This window comes from Octodon degus, unplaced genomic scaffold (assembly GCF_000260255.1).
Source record: "Octodon degus isolate 3935 unplaced genomic scaffold, OctDeg1.0 scaffold00005, whole genome shotgun sequence".
NCBI lineage: Eukaryota > Metazoa > Chordata > Mammalia > Rodentia > Octodontidae > Octodon > Octodon degus.
The window spans coordinates 9,836,715-9,856,812 of NW_004524581.1; the positions used below are offsets into that span (position 1 = coordinate 9,836,715).

The window sequence follows — 20,098 nt, forward strand, 5'->3', positions numbered from 1 at the left end:
AACAGGCCAGCCCATATCCCTGAACTTGCAGATGACTGCTGTCTCAAGTCTAAGCTACAAACCCTTCTTCAGGTTCTTCAGCAGAATGCAAGCTGTGCTGGGTGGGTGGGGTGGAGACACAGGGTCTGGTGTGACTGGGAGCAAGAGCTGGGGTGGACAGGAGGCAAGAACGGCTGAGGCAGATCCCCACGTCCCTGCAGAGATGTGCCAGGAGGACCCCTGTGGAGTTTCTCATCATGACCCACAGAAAAACAACTGTATTTTTCATCTATAATATATACCTGTGCATGCACACAGTAAAATTGAAACGAAAACCCACAAAACAGTAATTACCATTCTACATGTGAGGCACCTTGACAGTTTCTATTCTATTTTATCTCATTAAAAATTGCTGGTCTCAACCCTCTAATTTGACATTACAATTCACTGGTGGATCATAACCTGCAACTTGAATTAATCCACCTTATTGTGTCTTGGTTATTTTAGTGGTGCTTTGAGGCTTTTTTCGATCTACACAGAGCACTCAAGCAACGGAGCAGCTACTGTATGCCAGACACTATGCTCGCTGCCTGCAGGCATGGGGTAAGGGGCTCAGAGAGCAGAGGATGTGGCCACCCTCCAGGATAGAGAAGGGTCATAGGTCACATACATAGGCCAGAGGGCTGCCAGCTCAACATGGCAATATGCACGTGTGGGTGTCCAGTCACCAGCGAGCCACATATGGGCACTACCACCTCCTAGCGTTGGCCGCATACAGCAGACAGAAATGTCCCTGTCCCTCCCAGCCCTGCTGAGGTCCTGATCCTTCTCTCTTTCTCCCCTCTGAACATGACCAGAGGATGGCAGGTGCTCGGCTGGCAGCACTACTGCGAACAAGGGACAGACTAAGTTAACCCGGTGGCTCCTGGATGCTGCAGGCCTCTGAACTCTGCTGTGGCTGCACTGAAGGTGTCACTTAGAGATAATCTCATAAAAATTTTGTTTTCTTTTTCCAACATTCTCTGAGGGTGCTGAAGGAGAAAGATAAGCTACTTGAAGACACCCCAAGCTCCAACTCCAATTAGCTTGCCAACATCCTATGGGAGATGAGACACCGCTGGGGAACAGCACCAAGCTATGTCTACAGTGGAGGATGGAGGCCCTCACCACCTGTGGGATGCCAGTGCCTCCCTCCAGCCAGGCTCAGAAAGATGTGGCATGGCCCTCCCACTGGCTGAGTGGAGAAGCTGCTCAGTTTCCAGAATGGATGAGGGACAGAGTGGTGTGGAGGAGGGTGGGAACAATGGCCCTGGCATACCCAAGGCACACCACAGCGGCTCCGACAATCAAAACCTCTCCTGAGCCCTGGCTTTTCATCAAATGGCATAATGACTAAAGAGGATTTAGGAAAATAAGAGCAAAATGGAAAGGAATTAGAAGTAACACACTGACAGAGCAGCATTACAGTTAGAAAGAGAGAGAGAGAATGAATAAGAAAGAATGAGAACGAGAATGGGTGCCCATTCTCTCCAGGGAGATTAGACTGCTAGCTGAAGACACTCAGTTCTTTGAGTATCTGATGAGGCAGAGAGGAAGGTGATGGTTTTGACCTCAGCAGAGCCCAGCCCCTGGCCCCCAGGCCTTCAGGGTCTGTGGAGGGCATAGATTAAACATTCTGGCTACCACACGGGAGCCTCTTACACTGGGTACAGCCCAGGCAGGCAGAAGGGCAGCTTGTGGAAGGCCGCCAGCCCAGGACTATGCTGTCAGCAAAGCTGAGGCCATCACTTCCAGTGAAGTCACTGCCCAAGCCTGCCCCAGGCACACAGCAGGGCCACACAGTGGCCACCATCCCAGGCCCGGTGTGCTCTGCTCAGGTGTCAGGAAAAGCAAGCACAGGCTTCCCCACACCTGTGCAAACCAGAGCCTCGTGCCCTGGAGAGCCCTGCGCAGCAGCTGCCGGCTGGACGGGCCAGGCCACTCACCTGCAATCTCATTCTCCTCCAGGTTGATAGTCTCCAGCATTGGGAGGGTGGTGAGCTGCTCTGGGAAATCTCGGAACTGGTTTCGGGACAGGTCGATGGCCTTGAGGTGCTGTAGGCTGCTGATTTCATTGGGGAGGCGATGTAGGAAGTTCCCTTCGAGGCGGAGCTCTGCCATGTGAGGGAAGAAGAGAGAAGGGTGAGCAGGAGACCCTGCCCAGAGACCACCATGGCTACTGTTAGTGGTTGGACCAGGGGTGGCAGCAAGGAATGCCCAGGCCCCAAAAGAAGTCCCTGAGTAGCCAAGTCCCTATTAATTGACCCTAGAGGAAGGGTAATATTCCCACCACTGCCCAGGCAAGGCCTGTCACCCATCGTTCCTACAGAGGTCACCTGCTTTTGGCTTTAGACTAGAAGGCTCCCCACAGAGGCCTGGGCCTAGACAAAGAGTCAGTGTGTGCTGGCTCCCCTCAGACCAGGATGGGCAACCCCACCTACAAGACAGGACTCCCCTGGCCCTACCTTCTCCCAAAACCCCCTAGGCCACCCAAACTCTTTCTGGGCCACTGTCTTTGCTCCTTTCACAGCCACCACCACCTAGACTTGGGTAAGTTCCTGCCCGAATCACTCTTCCCCAAACCAACAGTGACCTAAGTGGGGACCTGATGTTAATGGCTGGCCCAGTGGCAGTCCCTTTGTTGGGGACACAGCCGAGGCAGTGCAGAGACAGGTCCAGGTGGAGCCTAAGGCTGAAATGCAGAGGGGGAGGAATCAGGGAACAATGCAGAGCCATGATGGGACCAGCAGCCCCTGCTGCCTGAACACCAACTCCAACCATGTCACCTATGACCATTCACTCAGAAAGTTATTGAACCCAGTTGGGCTTGGTTTCTTCACCTAAGTAAGGAGCTAATAGTAATCCCTGCCTCCCAGAGTTTTGAGGGTTAAATCTTTAACATGGGGAAAGCAGGAGAGAAAGACAACAGTTGGGGCTATTCTGCTTCAGGGCCGGCTCCCTGTCTACACTTGACTTTATAGCTAGCCCCTTCCCTATGCCATGGACCTCCCCATCCTGCCTGATCAAAATGAAATCGAGGCCCACAAACGCGAAGTGACCTAAGTGACACCCTCAGCTCTACTCTCCAAGGCCAGCTTTGTGCCCAGGAGGCCAATGGATACACACAGGGGCCACTGATGAGAAGAGGATACCCTTGGGGTGGGTACCTTAATAATTTTTTGGCGTGAATCTATGTTTTGTACACAGTGCTGGGGTCATCTGCGCTCACACATGGGGTGACCTCCCTTACTCCCTGGGATGGGCTGTTGCCAGCCTATTCTGCTCTCTGAGGTCCTAGGAGTTGCTTGGCTTCTCCCTTCATGCCTGCTCTGTGATTCCTGTAGTGGGGAGGGTCCAAGGCAGGCATGTGTGGCCTGCATTGTCTCAGGGCACAGCATAGTGGCATTTGCACCTCACCTACTTCCTACTGGGGTCTCTGGGCTGACAACACCATGGCGTGCCTGGTTGGCAATTAGCTACAGGCTGAGTCTTGGCAGGAATGAGCCTCTAGCCCACCTCTGACCCAGGTAGAAGGTCCCAGTGCCCAGGTTAGAGTTCCTTGGAGACGCCTATGTGCTGCAGGTTGGGGTGGTACTTCTAAGGAAGGAAATACATCTAGCCCAGCACACCCAGCAGGGCAAAGCATAGCTGTCCAGCACCTGGAAAGAGGAGAAACTTGGCCGTAGCAGCCCTGGACAGGTACACCACATGCCCTCCACTGAGGACAGTGCCTGGGCACCTGGGAGTCCACAAGGCTTCTCTTCCTCCTTTGCAGCCTCCTGAGCCTGGCTTAAATCTGCCCTCCAGCCCACTCACAATTTCTGAAAACGAGTCATAAAACATGAGCTGTCTCATTTCACAATTCGCATGCCAGTTAAATGCTCTCAGAATTGCCTTTAATAAAACTAGCTCTGTACAACATAAAGACGGATGGTAAAATCCACAATACATTTTTACTTCCTCTTACTTTGAATGACATCAAATAGCAAATGAAAAGTGCTGTAACACATTGAGACAGCAGAAAAAAGAAGACAGCTTTCTATGTACTTGTAAGGCATTTTCCCCAAACAAGAGCCCTGAATCCTCATTTGGCTGCGCCCCATCATGCAGGCAGCTCTGCCCCCACTCTGTGCTCCATGCGGCTCCATGAGGCACAGCTCTGTGACGCAGCCCTGGGTTAATGAGGCCCCTCAGGGTTCCCCACAGTAAGAGCAAGATCCTAGCCCCATCAGGGCCTCTGTCTGCAGGTGCCCTGTCCTCATATGCTGGGCTCTGGGCAGGCAGGAACTGCATGATTGTCCCAATATCAGCCTCCTGGAGGGCACTTCACTGTCACCCGGCAAATGCTGGATGAGTCATAACTCTTCTCCCCTCAGGAGGCAAACGGATCATGCAGGGGGCCCGGGCTACCTCTCGCCTTTCCATCTCTGGGGACATTCTGAACCCAAGGTTCCACTAAAAGATCCGCTGCCTACTCCCTGCAAACCCAGGAGCCCACTGGCAGCCAGCTTCTTTGACAGCCACACCTTCATCACACACCCCTAGCTGGATCTCGGCTGTAAGGGTCACAGTGCGGCAGGTAACACTAGATAACATCTAGTCTAGTGTTCTTTTTTTTTTGTTGTTGTTGTTGTTGTTTTTTTTGTTTTTTTTTTTTTTTTTTTTTTTTTTTGCGGAACCAGGGATTGAACTCAGACCCTTGCGCTTGCCAGGCAAGCACTTATTCTACTGAGCCATCTCCCCGGCCCCTAGTGTTTGCTTTTGTAAAACAGCATTTCCTCAAACACCCTGAGCATGTGTGCCTTGTGGCCTTTGCACCTGCAGCTCCCCGCTCCTAAACGCTCTGACCCACAGAAGTGCAAGGCTCACTGCCTCATTTCATTTGTGTCTTTACTTACGTGTCTTCCAGTCTAAAATAGGATCCCCTCTGCCTACAGTGCCCACCCCGGTAGCATCCTCGATCTCCTAAGAGGCTGAGGGGTTTGTATTCTACCTCCCGCCCTGAGAAAGGAAGGTGCCTGAATCAGGGGCTCATAGCACTGCCAGGACGCAGTGAGCACACAGTAAGTATCTGATAAACGAAGGACATTCTGCACCACCCGCACAATTCTGCAAAATTTCTACTCCACACACCACTGTTCTTCCTTAAATTGATTTGTGCTTTGTTTATATAAAAAGAAAAAACTGTTATTACTCTCTCTGAAAACATGTTCAATTCTCACTGGACACTGTTGCAAGATAAAGAATCTGGGCCCCAGGCAGATGATGTGGTAAACAACTCATGTCAGGCCAGGGCAGCTGCCTCCAGGAGCCCTCCCTCAGCAGCCACTTCCCCGAGGGGGACATGTGCTCTCCTGGATTCTCAAATCCCTTGTTCTCTGGGATCACACCACTGTGCTGTGTGGTCCAGCTGCCCACAGCACCTCCCAGTCCCCAGAGCAGCAAAGTGTATAACAGGCCCAACAGGCTGCAGGGAGATCACGGGGCATGCCTAGAGGGGAGGGCATACTGGCACAGGGGCCTTCAGGGCTGTACACAAGGGGTGACTGACGCCCTCCTCTCAAGCTCCATTTCCCTTTCCCTGTCTGGGAAAATCAGCGGGCCTGCACCCCAACGGGAAGGCTTTGGAACCATCCCCCAGCCCTGCTGCTCCCACTTAGGGCTGCTGTGCCACTGGCAGATCTCAACTACTGGGTTTTACAGATGTGCAGGGCATGAGACCAAAGTCCACGAGGGAGGATCTGACTTGGTGCCAGGCAGAGCCCTGTGGGTCGCACACACAGGCTCTGAAGCCAGATGTCTGGGCTTCACAGTCAAACTGTGCTGCTTTCTGACTGCAATTTCAGGCAAGCTGTTTTTAACCTCTGCCTCAGTTTCTTCACCTATGAGGGCAGCACTAAACTCTCTCTCTGCAGGGTTGTCTGAAGTTTAAATAAATTACAGGTAGCAAGTGAAAAAAGCTTTCAATATGCTGGTCACAAAGTGAACAGCAGTGTGCATGTGGAACAGAAAGACAGATGGATAGACATAGGATATGATACAGGACAGCTGGGCGAACTCCATAATCCGCTTAGTACTATGTCACCTGCTGGACCTGCATTTCTCACTGCCCAAGCTTAAGCTCACAAGAGGAAACCGCTGTCTGTGTGAAGCTATAATGAGCACAAGCCTGTCCTCTCCTGCCTCAGAAGCCCTGCGGGGCCCAAGGCCTCTGGAAGCAGGTGTTGGCAGTGAACTGATAAACAGCCCAGAGCTCCACGGATGCACAGCACGGCAGTCCGCAGGGTCACAGAACCTGCTGTCTGTCTCTCAAACGAAGCGATGAAGCCAGGTCCCTCTGCTCAGCAGGGGAACTGCACCAGGGCAGGGACGAGTCTTCTCCTGATTTTGTTACCTCCAATTTTCTGACATGTTTAGACTTCTTATTCAAAGAAAAAAAAGATGCCCTTTATTAAAACAATTCAGGCCTGAGCCTAACTACAGTCCCAGAGTAGCTGAGAAAAATTAGAAGCATCTATCTGGAAGCCAGACTCTGAGAATCTGTTGGGAGCCACAAGGCCTGCCTTTCAGACATGCAGGCCCGTAGGAATGCACACACCTGTCTAGATGTGCATTCCTCCCACTCCCAGGGGTTCAGCTTCTCTGGAGAACCCTAGGGGTGTTCTGGGGGCCCAGAGACCTCACCCAGTGGCCAACCATGAGCACTTGAAGGCAACATCCCTTCTGGGAGGAGCCTCACTTCCAACACAGGCGCAAGTGCTTGGGGCAGGAATTCCTGATATCAATCAGCACAGAGATGGCAGAGACAGGGTGCTCTCATGAGGGGAGTCAGAGCTAAGAAACCCTGCCTGATGCCTGAAATGAAAAATGAGGGACCCGGGGAGATGGCTCAGTAGAATGAGCGCTTCCCTGGCAAGCACAAGGGCCTGAGTTCAATCCCCGCAAAAAATAAGAAAAGAAAAATGAGGCAATGACCAGTTAAGGAAGATGTGGTCTCCTTCACTTGAGGAAGCATGGTGAGGGTCAAATTTGGAACTGACTTAGAGACAATGACATTTTCAGGTGCCCAGGCCGACTAGACAGGATTTCTTGCCTTGCCTCGAAGGTTGGCAGGTGTGTGCTGCTCATGTCCAGGTGAGAGAGGATCATGCTGAAGGGTTAAGCAGGTATGTATGTGACCTTCTGACAGGTTCCAAAGTCCCATGGAGGCCAGGCTCAACGACTTGAACCTTTCTTGGTTACAGTCCACATCTAGAACACAGAGCCACCCGGATTCCACACACTATGGGCAAGGCCATCGGAGCCAGCGGGACAAGTCTGGGCTGGGGGAACACTGGTGTTCTCTTGCTCTCACCTTCCCACTCTAGCCAGGGCGCTGCTCCTTCCACTTATGGGGACCAAGGGACTGCTGCTCAGGAAGTTCTGACCATAGAGGGCAAAAGAGCAACCCGGAAAGGAAGGACAGAGGCAAAAGGAACAACAGGAGAATGAGGGCCAGTTGGCAAGATGTGGGTATGAGAATGCTGGACAACTGGACAGGCCATGCTGGTGTGGTCCAGCAAAGAGGCAGTGGTACCCTGACAAGCCCCTGGGCATGGTCCAAGAAAGATGCTCTTGGCCCATCCTGGATCCTCCTCTGTATTTAGCACAGGGTCTCACACACAGCTCTCAGGCAAACAACATGGTTCCCACATAGAACTGATGAGAACCATGAATTCCCCAAACTCTCCTTGCTGTCCCTAGTGCAGTCCAGGTTTAGCCCTACAGCAGGGGCATGTATGGACATCCTTCCAGCTGAAGGATGCCACCTGTCTACTCTGCATATACAGTAGGCACCTGGGAGAGGCGGCCAACTCTTTGCCTCAGTTACAGCTGCCCACTCTCATCTGTGTGTCACTGGAAGGGAGTTGCAGATAAAAACAGAACATACCCAGGTAATTTTGAATTTCAGGTGAAAAATCTTTACTATAAAAATATCTCAAATATGGCATGGAACATATTTAAATTAAAAATTATTTATTGCTTATCTGAAATCCAAACTTAAGAGGATATGCTATACTTCTACTTGCTAGATCTAAGAACTCCTTCTCTGGCCAATCTAGGGTCCTCCACACTCCCAGAAAGCTCTAAACATTACCAATCACCATTTAGAGCCCGTTCTATGCTAACTGCATGGGCTCCATTAACATTCATGACCTACAAGGTCAATAGCTGACCAGAGCAGCCACCCTGGCCCACAGCGACATGCTCTCTACCAGCCAATGCACTGGCAGGCCCTGCAACAGCCTAGCAGCTCGTTCTTCTTCGAGCCAAGGCCCTCATAGTGAGGAAACACATCAGCCCGTGGAGGGCACAAGGCTTTCAGGGGCTACCTCAGGGTCTGGATGAAGACACAGCTTGGATCTGGGTCTTAAAGGTCACACATCTCTCACACCTCCCTGGTGAATCACATGCCTGTCCTGCCCAGGATGCTTCTCTCTGTCTCTTCCACAGGACCTACCCCAACCCAGTCAGAGACCCTTCCAGAATGTTCCCAGACAGCTCCCTGGGACCAGCCCCCTATGACACACCATATCTGTCTGATCTCTAGTCTTACATCATTTCTCCATTGACTTTCTAAGCACACCATTTATCCCATGAAAGGCACTTCAGAAACATCCTTTTATTAAGCCAGCAAACACCTACTCATCTGTCAATCCCTGTTAAGCCATTTCCTCTGCAAGCTTTCTGATTCACTGCTTACAGAAAACAGAATTGACTTCTGCCTCCTTGGCCTCTACAGGCTTTGAGTCAGATTTTGTTGTGCTGACCCTCCTGTAGTGATGGGGCTGTCTATTCACAAAGCTGCCTCTCCTGTGATACGGAGGCTGGCAAGGGCCATGTCTGGCCCTTAGTTTTCTTATCATCCCAGAGTTCCAGGAAGATGCATAGTGGTGAGCAGCAGAGAATGAGCCTTTCTGAGAGCAGCCATCTAGACACCAGACTCTACCAACTCAAGGAAGATAAGGAGGAGGGATGTGGGTTCCCTGGACCCATGAAGGATCAGAAGCAAAAACTGAAGCCCACAGGGAGAGCAAAGAGAGAAACTTCAATGAAGGAGATAGCTGCAGAGCCTTCCCTGAGTTGGGACTCACTGCATGGGAGGAGCTGCTCAAACCTGAAGACATGGTAACTGCTGGTGACCTCAAAGACTTATGGAGAGACATAGCAGTGAAAGAGCAGTACATATGAAGGACTGAACTAGCTCGGGGTGAGTGCTGTGGGCTCAGTCATCCCTCAGGAAAGAGCGATTGGCGGGGAGCCATCTTGGAGAGGGGCCAACTGAGCTCAGAACTCAGAACAACCATTGGGTCCATCTAGTGGCTCTCAGCTGAGTTCAAGCCCACAGAAGGTGTGCTGATGGCTGAGGCTGAATGGGTCTGGTCTCAGCCTCATGGCCAGAAACCAGCCTGGTCAGGGGAAAGAGGTGCAGGCTCACAGAGATCTTCTCCCCTGCTGGATCACTGGGACAGGTGGGTCTGGACAATCAGATGTGGACTCTGTCTCCACACACTGTCCACCGGTGACAGCAAGGACAAACTTGGAAATGGACTTTCTCTCTCTGCCTTGTTTTTTCCCACCTTCGTTGTTTGACACTGTTTTTATATGAGGATGAACATGGTTTCTAGGTTCTTTGTGGCTTGTGGGAGACACAATAACTCCAGGCCTCCAATACTATTGCAAGTGAGTCTTTCTAAATCCTGTGAATCTGCCACATCATGACTCCGTGCCACATATCCCTTAATGGTCACCTGAGTGCCTCTGACCTATAAAATTCTCTTGGTGCATCAGCGTCATTAGCTGACTTCCTCTTCCCCTACCTCTGCTGAGCTAGGTTCCTAGTTCTTTTACCCCGCCTATTTCCCATAAGGCTCCTGCTATGTCCCAGAGGTGGGACTTCCTGTCATAGCCCAGTTGCCTAGTTACTCGTGCCTTTTACCCACCGACGTCATTTCCCTATGCCTCCACTATATATACCCAGCACCTCCCCTGAATAAATGAGACTTGATCAGAATCCTGTCTTGTCTTCATTTCTCGCGTCTCCTGTCCTTGTCCCCTCCTCAATTCCCCGCTCCTCCCCCAGGTGACCTTCGTTGACTGACCGCTGGTTCGGGACAGTGGCTGCTACTCTCTTCTGTTCTTCCTTTGCCTTCTTTCTTGTATCTCTCTCCTGTCTCCTGTACCAGCTTCCCAAAGCTTAACGCCCCCCTTTGTCCTCCAGCCTTGTTTCTAATCTCTTCCTCTTCTATTTCTCTATGCCCCTCGCTTTAAACCCCTTTTAAATTTCCTCACCTGAGAGTAAGACTGGCATACTGAGGACTGACTTACTGCATATTATTTTCTGGTTTGTTCTGGATTTTGTTATACAACCACAAATCTAGTTCATATGGTTAAAGGTGGTAAATTAATGGTTACCACAGTTTATTACTTTCTAGGCTGTGTTTAATGCTACTGTTGTTGCTGACTGTACCACATTAGTCGAAGTGACCTAACTGTTCTAACCAGCTATTCTTCCTGGTATATCAAGATTGAGATTGCCTAAAGGTCATAGAAAATAACCCAGGGGCTGGGCCAAGCAGGCAGCAACTTCTCATCTCCAACAAATTGAAGAGGTAGGATCTTGCAACAGAATTAAACCCCACATTCCAGGGCTGGCAAGATAGCTAAGCAGACTAAGTGCCTGCTTAGGCAAGCTCAGGGACCAGGGCTTGATCCCCCGAATCATATGCCACACCAGCCCCACCCCTGGGTGTGTTGAGCCGGTCACCGAGGCCAGGTGTGGTAGCACATCTCTGTAATTCCAGTGCTGGGGAAACTGAAAATAGGAGGATCACTATGAGTCCAAGCTATGTAGTGAGATGCTGTATCAAATACATTAAAAAACAAAAACAAACAAACAAACAAACAAACAAAAAAAACTCCAGCCACACCTAGGAGACATCCTGAGAAGTAGTTATTTCCTAAGGATTCTAAATACTAGCAATAAAGCAACTGACTATAGGCAATTTATAAGCATCAACTCAGAAATGAATGAATGAATGAATGAATGAATGAATGAAAGGAGTTGGGGAGATGGCTCAGTAGAATAAAGCTCTTCCCTGGCAAGCGCAAGGGTCTGAACTCAACCCCCAGTTCTGCCAAAAAAAAGAAAGAAAGAAAAGAAACAAACAAACTTGAATAAGATGCAACCCCACACATCCAGTTCACCAAAGGCAAACCCAGGGGGGAAGGAGAGGACAATCCAAAAGCCACCTGGCCTCCTGCAGTGGTAACAACAAAGCAAATGAATGAGGCCCAAGTTTTCTTGTCATTCCCAAATGACACGGGTGTGACAGGGATTAAACACCCAGTGTGGAACTGGGAGAGCCAAGCACCAAGCAAAGTGGGTGCCAAACTATAATCCTTCTAACACCAGCCCTGAATGGCCAGGACTCAATCAGTAGCTGACAGCTTCCTCAGTGTTTGACTCCACTTTCAACTAAAGACCAACCAAAGACCAGCGTGCACCAACATCAATGGTTGGCTTCTGGGGTTAGCCACCCACAGCTTCCCAAAGCAAAGAACTGCCAATCAGACTGGAAGCTGTCTCTTTGCTCCATAGTGAAGTTTTCCTAACCCTCTGCCTGCCTTTGAGGCCCTGCCAAATGCCAGGTGGTGGGGGCCAACTGCCCCTGCACACAGCTCAAAGCAAGAGGCCTTCGCTGTTCCCCTTGAGTGGTTTTTGTTTATCTCTGCAGGTGTGTGCCACATTACTTGGGGCTGGCAGGCCCTGGTTATTCTCCACAGAAGGGGCTGAGTGACAGCAAGGAGACAGATATCAAAGAGGAAGGGAGCTTTCGGCCAGAACCGCCATCTTCCAGTAATTTGCCAAAATGACTAACACAAAGGGCAAGAGGAGGGGAACCCGGTATATGTTTTCCAGGCCTTTTAGAAAACATGGGGTTGGGGGCTGGTGAGATGGCTCAGTGGTCTAAAGCACCTACTTAGAACAAGCTTAGCAAAGCACAGGGACCACGGTTCAATCCCCCAGCACCACCTGCCAGCCAGCCCCGCCCCCTGGTGGGCTAAGCTGGCCACACACACACACACACACACACACACACACACAAATAAATAAAATTTAAAAAAAAAAAGAAAACATGGGGTTGTGGGGTTGTTCCTTTGGCTACATACATGTGAATCTACAAAAAGGGTGATACTGTAGACATCAAGGGAATGGGTACTGTGCAAAAAGGAATGCCTCACAAATGTTACCATGGCAAAACAGTCTACAACATTACCCAGCATGCTGTTGGCATTGTTGTAAACAAGCAAGCAAGTTAAGGGCAAGATACTTGCCAAGAGGATTAATGTGATTATTGAGCATATCAAACACTCAAAAAGTCATGATAGCTTCCTGAAACATCTCAAGGAAAATGATCAGAAAAAGAAGGAAGCCAAAGAGAAAGGTACCTGGGTTCAGCTGAAATGCCAGCCTGCCCCTCCCAAAGAGGTACACTTTGTGAGGACCAATGGAAAGGAACCCGAGTTGTTGGAACCCATTCCCTATGAATTCATGGCATAAACTGGGGACGTTGCTCTGCCATTCAGCACCTAATTGGCAGCTTAAGTGTTCTAGGTCCTATGCAAAAATAAAATCATCCTGTGTTGTAAGGGTAGTTTTCTTAGTTGAACAGCTATGTGGTGCCTTCTTACCTCAGAAACATTTGCAGCAGATTTTCACTGTACCCAGTAATTGTGTCTAGCCTTTATTCTTCAGTATTTTCTTGTTGAAAGATACTGCTGAGGTATTGTGCAGGTGTATACCCAAAAATTCAAATATATATAAAGTATTTATATTGGCTTGGAGATCCTATAAATCATCATGGGGAAAAGATGTATCAAAATAAATGGAAGTCACTTCAGAAACAAACTTAAGTCCATTTCAGTTAAATAAATTGTTTAAAGCACAAAAAAAAAAAAAAAAAAAAAAAAGGAAGGGACAGAGGAGCCACAGCTAGGCAGTGGGAGCCACTCTCCATGGGCCCCACCTGCCATTCAAGCCTCAGGTCTTGCTTCTTCCTTCCATGCAATGGACACAGGGCACCAAGGAAGTGGAATCAACTAAAGATGACCCAACCCTTGGGACCCACAGAACCCCAAGAGACAAGGAGATGGGCAGGGGACAAGCAGATTATTCTCTCCTCTGACATCAAGGTAGCCCACTTCCACCAAGGACCCAGAAAAAGCTATGCATGATGGTTAAGAGTCTGTTATCTTAGCTGCTCAAAATGCTGAGGTAGGAAGGTTCCACATTTGAAGCCAGCTTGGGCGACTTAGTAATATCCTGTCTTAAAATATCTTAGTCACTTTCATCATCATTGGGATAAAATACTCAACATCTGTAACTTAAAAGAGGAGAAGTTTAGTTTGGAATACGTTTCAGGCTACAGGCAACTGGCTCCATGGCAGGACAACATGCATGGCCCAGGGCATGAGGGAGGAACAGACGCTCACAGCATGGCATCCAGGAAGCAGAAAGTGAAGAGAGGAGCCCCAGAGGGAGACACGCCCTTCCACACCTTGGCCTCAGTGACCCACCTCTGCTGATGAAACCACATTCAGCTACCTTCTAAAGCTTTATCCAACTTCTAAAAGCACATTCAGCTATAAACTCATAAGTGGACTAACTCACTGATGAGTAGCATGTCCCCAGGATCCAGTCACCTCCCAAAAGTCCCACTTATGAGTACATGAAGCTTTGGGGGGGACAACTAGATATAAACCATGACATACCACCCCTGGCCCCTAGAAGACACATGCCCATCACTTTATGCAAAAGGCATTCATCCACCTCTATCAGTTGTTAAAGTCCTAACAGTTTCATCATTGCAGAAAAGTCCAAGTCCAAAGTTTCCCCTGAAACTTAGGGCAAACTCTTAGCTGTGAGTCCCTGTAAAAATAAAAAAGAAAGTTAAACACTGCCAACATACAATGGCACAAGATAAACATTTCCATTCTGAAAGAGGGGAAGATAGAAAGAGGGGAAGAGAGAGAAAGAAATGGAGCAGCTGAAAGAGGAGAGAAGAATGGGAAAGAAAGCAGCAGCAAGATATACCACGTAGAGGTATAAACTCCCTATAAAAGGAAAAAAGAACCAAAGCAAGACCTAAACCAAACAGGGCAAACCTTAAATCCTGCAGTTCCACACCCAGGGCAGGCTGTGATGGCCTATCAATTTTAAAGCCCTGGGGCAAACCCGTCCTTGTGGCACTGCCAGTAGTTATACCTCTAACAGCTTCTCTTGCACTGACTTTGCTCGCTACTTGCAGCTTTCCTCAGATATTCCACATTCTTGGCTTTTTCAACTTCCTGGGTCTCCAATGCACTTTCAGCTTCACTCTCACGGCTTCACACACTGTCCTCTCAGGGGCACACTGCCTGGCCTCCCAGACCTTCTGCTGAAATCTGGGTAGAAGCCTGACTTGACAATTCTTCCATTCTGTATGCCTGTGGATGATGCCAAGGTCTGCTACTATTTCAAACAGTAGCCAGGCCCCCTTGGATTATGGCTGCAGAAGCCCCTGAGTGTCCAGATGGATGGCTGACTACTGTGAACTAAATCCCAAAGAACTAATTCCTTAGTGGTACAAGATAAACTGCATTAGTATCAGGGGAGTGATCCACTGGTAAGTACAGCGTCACCATGGTCCAATCACTTCCCAAAAGGCCCATCTACGAACACATGAAGCTTGGGAAACAGCTACATTTAAACCATAACACAAAGCTAAAAACAAATACATAGCTTTTAATAATGTTGAGAAAAAAAAAAACAAATACATAAATGATGAAGCTATATTTAGCATTGAGTCCCTGCCTAGCATGTACAAGGCCCTAGTTTAAACCCCCAATATTGTGCACAAACAAGCAAATAATCCAGAAAAGGGCAGAGTAGACCGCGTAGAGCCTTCTATTCACACATAAAACAAAATATTTTTTGTTGAAATCACAACAGATGGCTTGAGCCTAGAGCCATCTAAGAGCCAGATGGAGTGCTCAGCTCCAGCACCTCCTGCCCAGCCCCTCCCCCCCAGCCCTCAATCTACTGTGTAATATCCAACTAGCAAGTATACTGGACTTCCCTTTATAACCCCAAGGGCAATGGAGCAGCAGGAAGGAGTTCAAACAGCATTATCCAACAGACTTTTGACTAGGAGGCATAATAAATACAACTCTGCAAACCAGCTCTCAGGGGCATTTCTTTGCCCTTTCACCAGGTCTCTGGCAAGAGACCATTCGCCAGTTTCACAAGGTACTGAGCATTACCAAATCCTTTGATAGTTCTTGCCTCTATACTCACTCCCAGCCATGCCGCTCTTGAGAAGCACTAATTCCTCTGTCCAATTTGTCCATACCAGTATCCCGATCCTCAATGATAAAGACAGGTCTGCTCTGCAAACCTGGGCTCTTTCAGGAACAGACCTGGATTTATTGGTCATCCCTTCTCCTTTTCTCTTACTGGGAATTGAACTCCACACTGAGCTACATCCCCAGCCCACCCACTCCCTTTTTTGAGAGAGAGAGAGAGAGAGAGAGAGAGAGAGAGAGAGAGAGAATATGAATATGAATGCATGAATCTCACTAAGTTGCTAATTTGTTCAGACTGGGTTCAAGTTTGTGATCCTCCTGTCTCAGTCTCTCAAGAGTGCTGGGATTACAGACATGCACCACCATGCCTATCTCTTGTTGGTCTTATTTCCCTGACCCTGGACACAGATCTGGAACACACAAATGTACAAGGCATGATTTAATGGGAGAAAGCTAAGACCCAAGGGTATCCTCTTCCGAACTGTCCTTCCTGGGGACCTCTGACAAGCCCCACCATCCATTTTCAATCTTATTCTTCTCTGGAAAGCAAATGTCCAATCTCAGTTGGCTGCATATAGCACTCAAGAACCCTTGAGCTGATTCAGGTGGCTTAGACAAGCTGCCCTGTCCTGGAGGGAATGTGGGTCCAGGCCCAGATATGCTGCTTTGAGACCCTGGACAGGTCCTTCCCGCCCTGACCATCCTATTCCATACACAGAATGGGATGGGAGGGGCAATGTTAATATTTCCTAGGAGATTCTCTCAGTTGGTGGCCCACAGAGTAAATCTATCTTGCAAATATCTTTTATTGACTTCTGTGCTACAGAAACTCATCTATTTCCAGCTTCTATTAAATTATCAGAAGAGTGGTCAACACTGGTTCATTGTCTCTTGTAGCACACCTGGCTGAAGCTGAGCAGGGCATGTATTAGGTTGCCAGTGTCCCCACCACCCTCTCTCTTTAGGCCCAATCTGTCACTCATTAGTTACATGCTAGTCTCCTAGGCACTTGTGTTTATAACCCCTGATCTCTAATGCCCAACTTTGACTGCCAGCACTTTAGAATGATCGGTGCAGGTATTGACAAACGCCCAGGAGAAGGACCACACACAGATGTTCTGTTTCATCTGGGCTTGGGGTTGAGCCAAGACATAGCACCTGTAGAAAAGCTTCTGAGATGATATCACTGTTAGGCAGGGCTGTGAGCTACTGGTCCAAAGAGCTTGCTGCTATGGGGACCCACCTCACCTGTGTAAAGCAACAGTTACTAGGAAAGAAAGGAGAAGCAGTCCACGCTACAGCACCTAAAGGTGCGTCTACAGAAGCAAACTTGACCCTCACCCTTCCTCCTCAATGACAGGACATCAGCTTTTCAGGCCCAAAGAACAGCTTCATGAGTATCACTCAGAAATGACCACCCAGCCTGTCCCTCCTCCTTGCCTTTCTGTGAGCCACCTGGGTGCAGGCCGTTCCAGGCCAGGCCAGAGCCCTCTCCTGCACCACTGTATGATCTCCCTCCTCCCTTGCTAATTCATGCCTTACTCTCCTAACTTGGCACTGGTCCATGCACAGGTCTCTTTAAGGAGGCCCACTGTTATGGTTTGTATCAAGATGATCCCCCAAAGCCTTGAGTGCTCAGAGGGTGTCACGGGTGTTGGATACTGGTGAGTTCATAGCTCTATCAGTAGGGAGTGAAGCCTGGTGGGAAGAGGTGGTCATTGGGGCGTGGCCTGGAAGGACCATCTCCCTCTTCCACCCTTGATCTCTCTCTGCTTCCTGCCTGACACACCATGAGCTCTTTCTCCTCTCCACGTCCCTCTGCCACACGGCCCTGCCTTAAAGCCAACCTACTATAGACTAAAACTACTACAAACTGTGAGTGAACCCTCTCCTTCCTTAAGTGTGGGTGTCATGTATTCTACCCCAATGACGAAGAAAGTAACTAAGACTAAAATCAGCTATATGCAACAGGCTTGCTCAGGTGGCTCATGTACCACCAGCATTTTGTGATTTGTTTCTCTAAACAGGATCTTAGGGGCTGGAGATTTAGTTCAGCAGTAGAACAATTGTCTAGCAAGCTGCAAGCCCTGGGTTTGGTTCTCATACCAAAAAACAAACAAACAAATAAATAGGATCTTAGACCTTCTTATTCCTATCACATAAAAATGCCAAAGGGGGAAATACTATCACTTCCAGTGCCCTCTATACTTCTCTGGTCCTATCAGTTTACAAACATGCACATCTGCCAGGCTGCAACACCCCAGGGTGGCAGACAAATGGAGGGATGGCTGTGTAGAGCAGGAAGGAGGCACTGCTTGTCCATCCAGAGGAAGCATTTCAGCAGACTCCACAACACCCTCCTGCTGACCTCTTGCCTATGTCTATGCCAGGCACCCACATCCACATGCTGTGTGCATGCCAAGAGCGAAAATGCCAATGCTCCTGGCATGGCTCACTCCTCAGCTGAGCAAGCAGCACAGGAGAACAACGCTAGATGGAAGGTGAGAAGGGGCTCATCCAAGGCTACCAACAGTTAACTACTGATGAGCCTCAGGACCCAAATGCCCTGCTGCCCTGTTTGGACAAGGGAAGCAATCTAGGACCACACAGTCTCGACCTTGGGTCAGTCAGAGTCACAGCCAGCCGGACAGAAGCTGACAGAGGTTTCCAGATTGCATGAAGGACACAGACCCAGCCTACCCCTGGGAATGGCTTCATGAGGGCAGCACAGGGACTGGTGCTGGGGACATTTTCTTCATAGCATCAGAGCCATGCCCTGAACAGGGCGTACCTCGGAGCTGACTGAACGTCGTCATGAACTTGCTGGTGAGGGACTTGAGCTCATTGTTCGCCAGTGTGATGAGGTGGATCTGGTCTGAGACATTCCGCAGGACCTTGTAGATGCCAATGGGGAAGGACACCAGCTTGCACTCTGCCAGATCTGCAGCCAAAGGACAAAAAACAGACCAGTTACCTGCTACAGCTGTCCAGGAGCACTCCCCGCCCACATGAACCCCAATATCTTCTTCTTTCCCAGGCTCTTGCCCTCCTGCCTTCCTGCTCTCTGGTGGACATCTTCCAAGAGCCCCCTCCAGCATTAGCTTGTGCCTGTCCCATTTTCACGCCCATCCCTCCTTCACACCCTGGATCTTGGAGATTAGCCTGCCACCTCCCCCATTGCACAACCTCTACATAGAATGCAGACAACAGAACCAGCATTCACAGCAGTGTCCTTCAGAGCCCGTAGAGACAACTCCCTCTGGAATCATCAAAGGCTCACTGAAGGAGACAGCTTTAGACTCCTTCACTATCACTATCCTGAAAACACGCTGTGCACTCAAGACTCCATGGTGCCCTTCTTCCCAGTACTGTCACGCTAAAGGCAAGCATCACTCTTCAATAGGGAAGCACTGTGCAGACCAGCCAGGAAGTTCCTCAGTGCTTAGCACAGTCTCCACATGAGCTGGAGGTGCCACTCCTACACACACCAGAGACAAGTGAAGACACACAACAACACACAGCACACAGATGCCCACAGCTGCATCACTCACAACAGCCTGAAAGTGAAAACAACCCAAATGACCATAAGCTGAGGAGTGGCCCAATAAAATATGACATCCATGAAAAGGAGTATTATTCAGCATTAGGCAGAATGGAAGTACCAGCACACACTATAACACGGACAGACTCAACACACGATACCATGACAAACAAGACCACAAAGGCCACATGTTGCACAGCTCCACTTACACGAAACATTCAGAACAGGCAAATCCTAAGAGACACCAAGTAGATGGGGGGGTGCGGGGAGAAGGGCCTCAGAGGTGATGACTACAAGGTGGGGAGCTTTTTGTGAGGACAATAAAATTATCAGAAGACTGGGTGAATGCTATGCACCAAAACCACTGAACGGCAAGCTTTAATGAAGGCATCATATTATGTGAATTAATACTCCATAAAATGCACACACATGTGCAGAGGTGGGCACACATGTCCAGAAACATTCAGAGCAGAGGGGCTCAAAAATAAGGCTGGCCAGGAGGAAGGAATAGCACAGGGCTTTTTTTTCTTTTCTTTTTTTTTTTTTAAGCTTTCAGTGAAACACTAGCTAGGAAGAGAAGAAGCAACATGTAACTATTTAAAAACTGTTTGCCTCTACACAGTGCCAATGGGTAGGGGAGGAACTTCAGAAATCCGTGGTACTCTCGGCCGTGTCTCAGTCTTCCCTGAAAACGTCTCTGTGAAGCCGCATCTAAGACCTGAAGATAAAAGGAGAGCAGCACACATTGTTGTCCATACAGTGAAATGCCCCAAAGCTTTTCCTACTGTACAGATCTCTCAAGTCTGCTTTAAGTGATTATTTTCTTATATTTCTGTATGTATGGTGTAATAGCCTTTTGTTAACCAACCTTGCTTTTTCCTTTTAGTAATCAAGCATGATCATGTCTCTTTTTAATCTATAGAGAAACAATGCCAAAAAATAAAAAAGCATTAATGAAATGAAACTATGCACAAGATAACATGCCTCTACTTATTCTATGCTTTGCCCCCATGCGTATGACAGTGTTCTGTGAAGATATACAAATGCTGCAAAATGAACTGCACAAAATACTCAAGCATTATGTGGGGAGATCATACTATACACTCACTTGAGCAGTGGGCAGCACAACTGTTTTATTTTCCATAGGGAAGC

The 20,098-nt window shown here is 48.9% G+C and overlaps 1 protein-coding gene across 2 annotated transcripts in view; it reads right to left on the reverse strand.

Annotated features, from left to right (window-relative positions):
- The window catches only part of Lrrc20 (leucine rich repeat containing 20), a 77,555-nt gene that overhangs the window by 19,196 nt on the left and 38,261 nt on the right, over nucleotides 1–20,098 (reverse strand). For both annotated transcript variants that reach the window (XM_004623974.2, XM_023718394.1), the window contains exons 3-4: nucleotides 18,197–18,346; nucleotides 1,965–2,132 (exon numbers count right to left, since the gene is read on the reverse strand). In XM_004623974.2, the coding sequence (XP_004624031.1) occupies nucleotides 1,965–2,132; nucleotides 18,197–18,346 (318 nt within the window). The remainder of the gene's footprint in view (nucleotides 1–1,964; nucleotides 2,133–18,196; nucleotides 18,347–20,098) is intronic.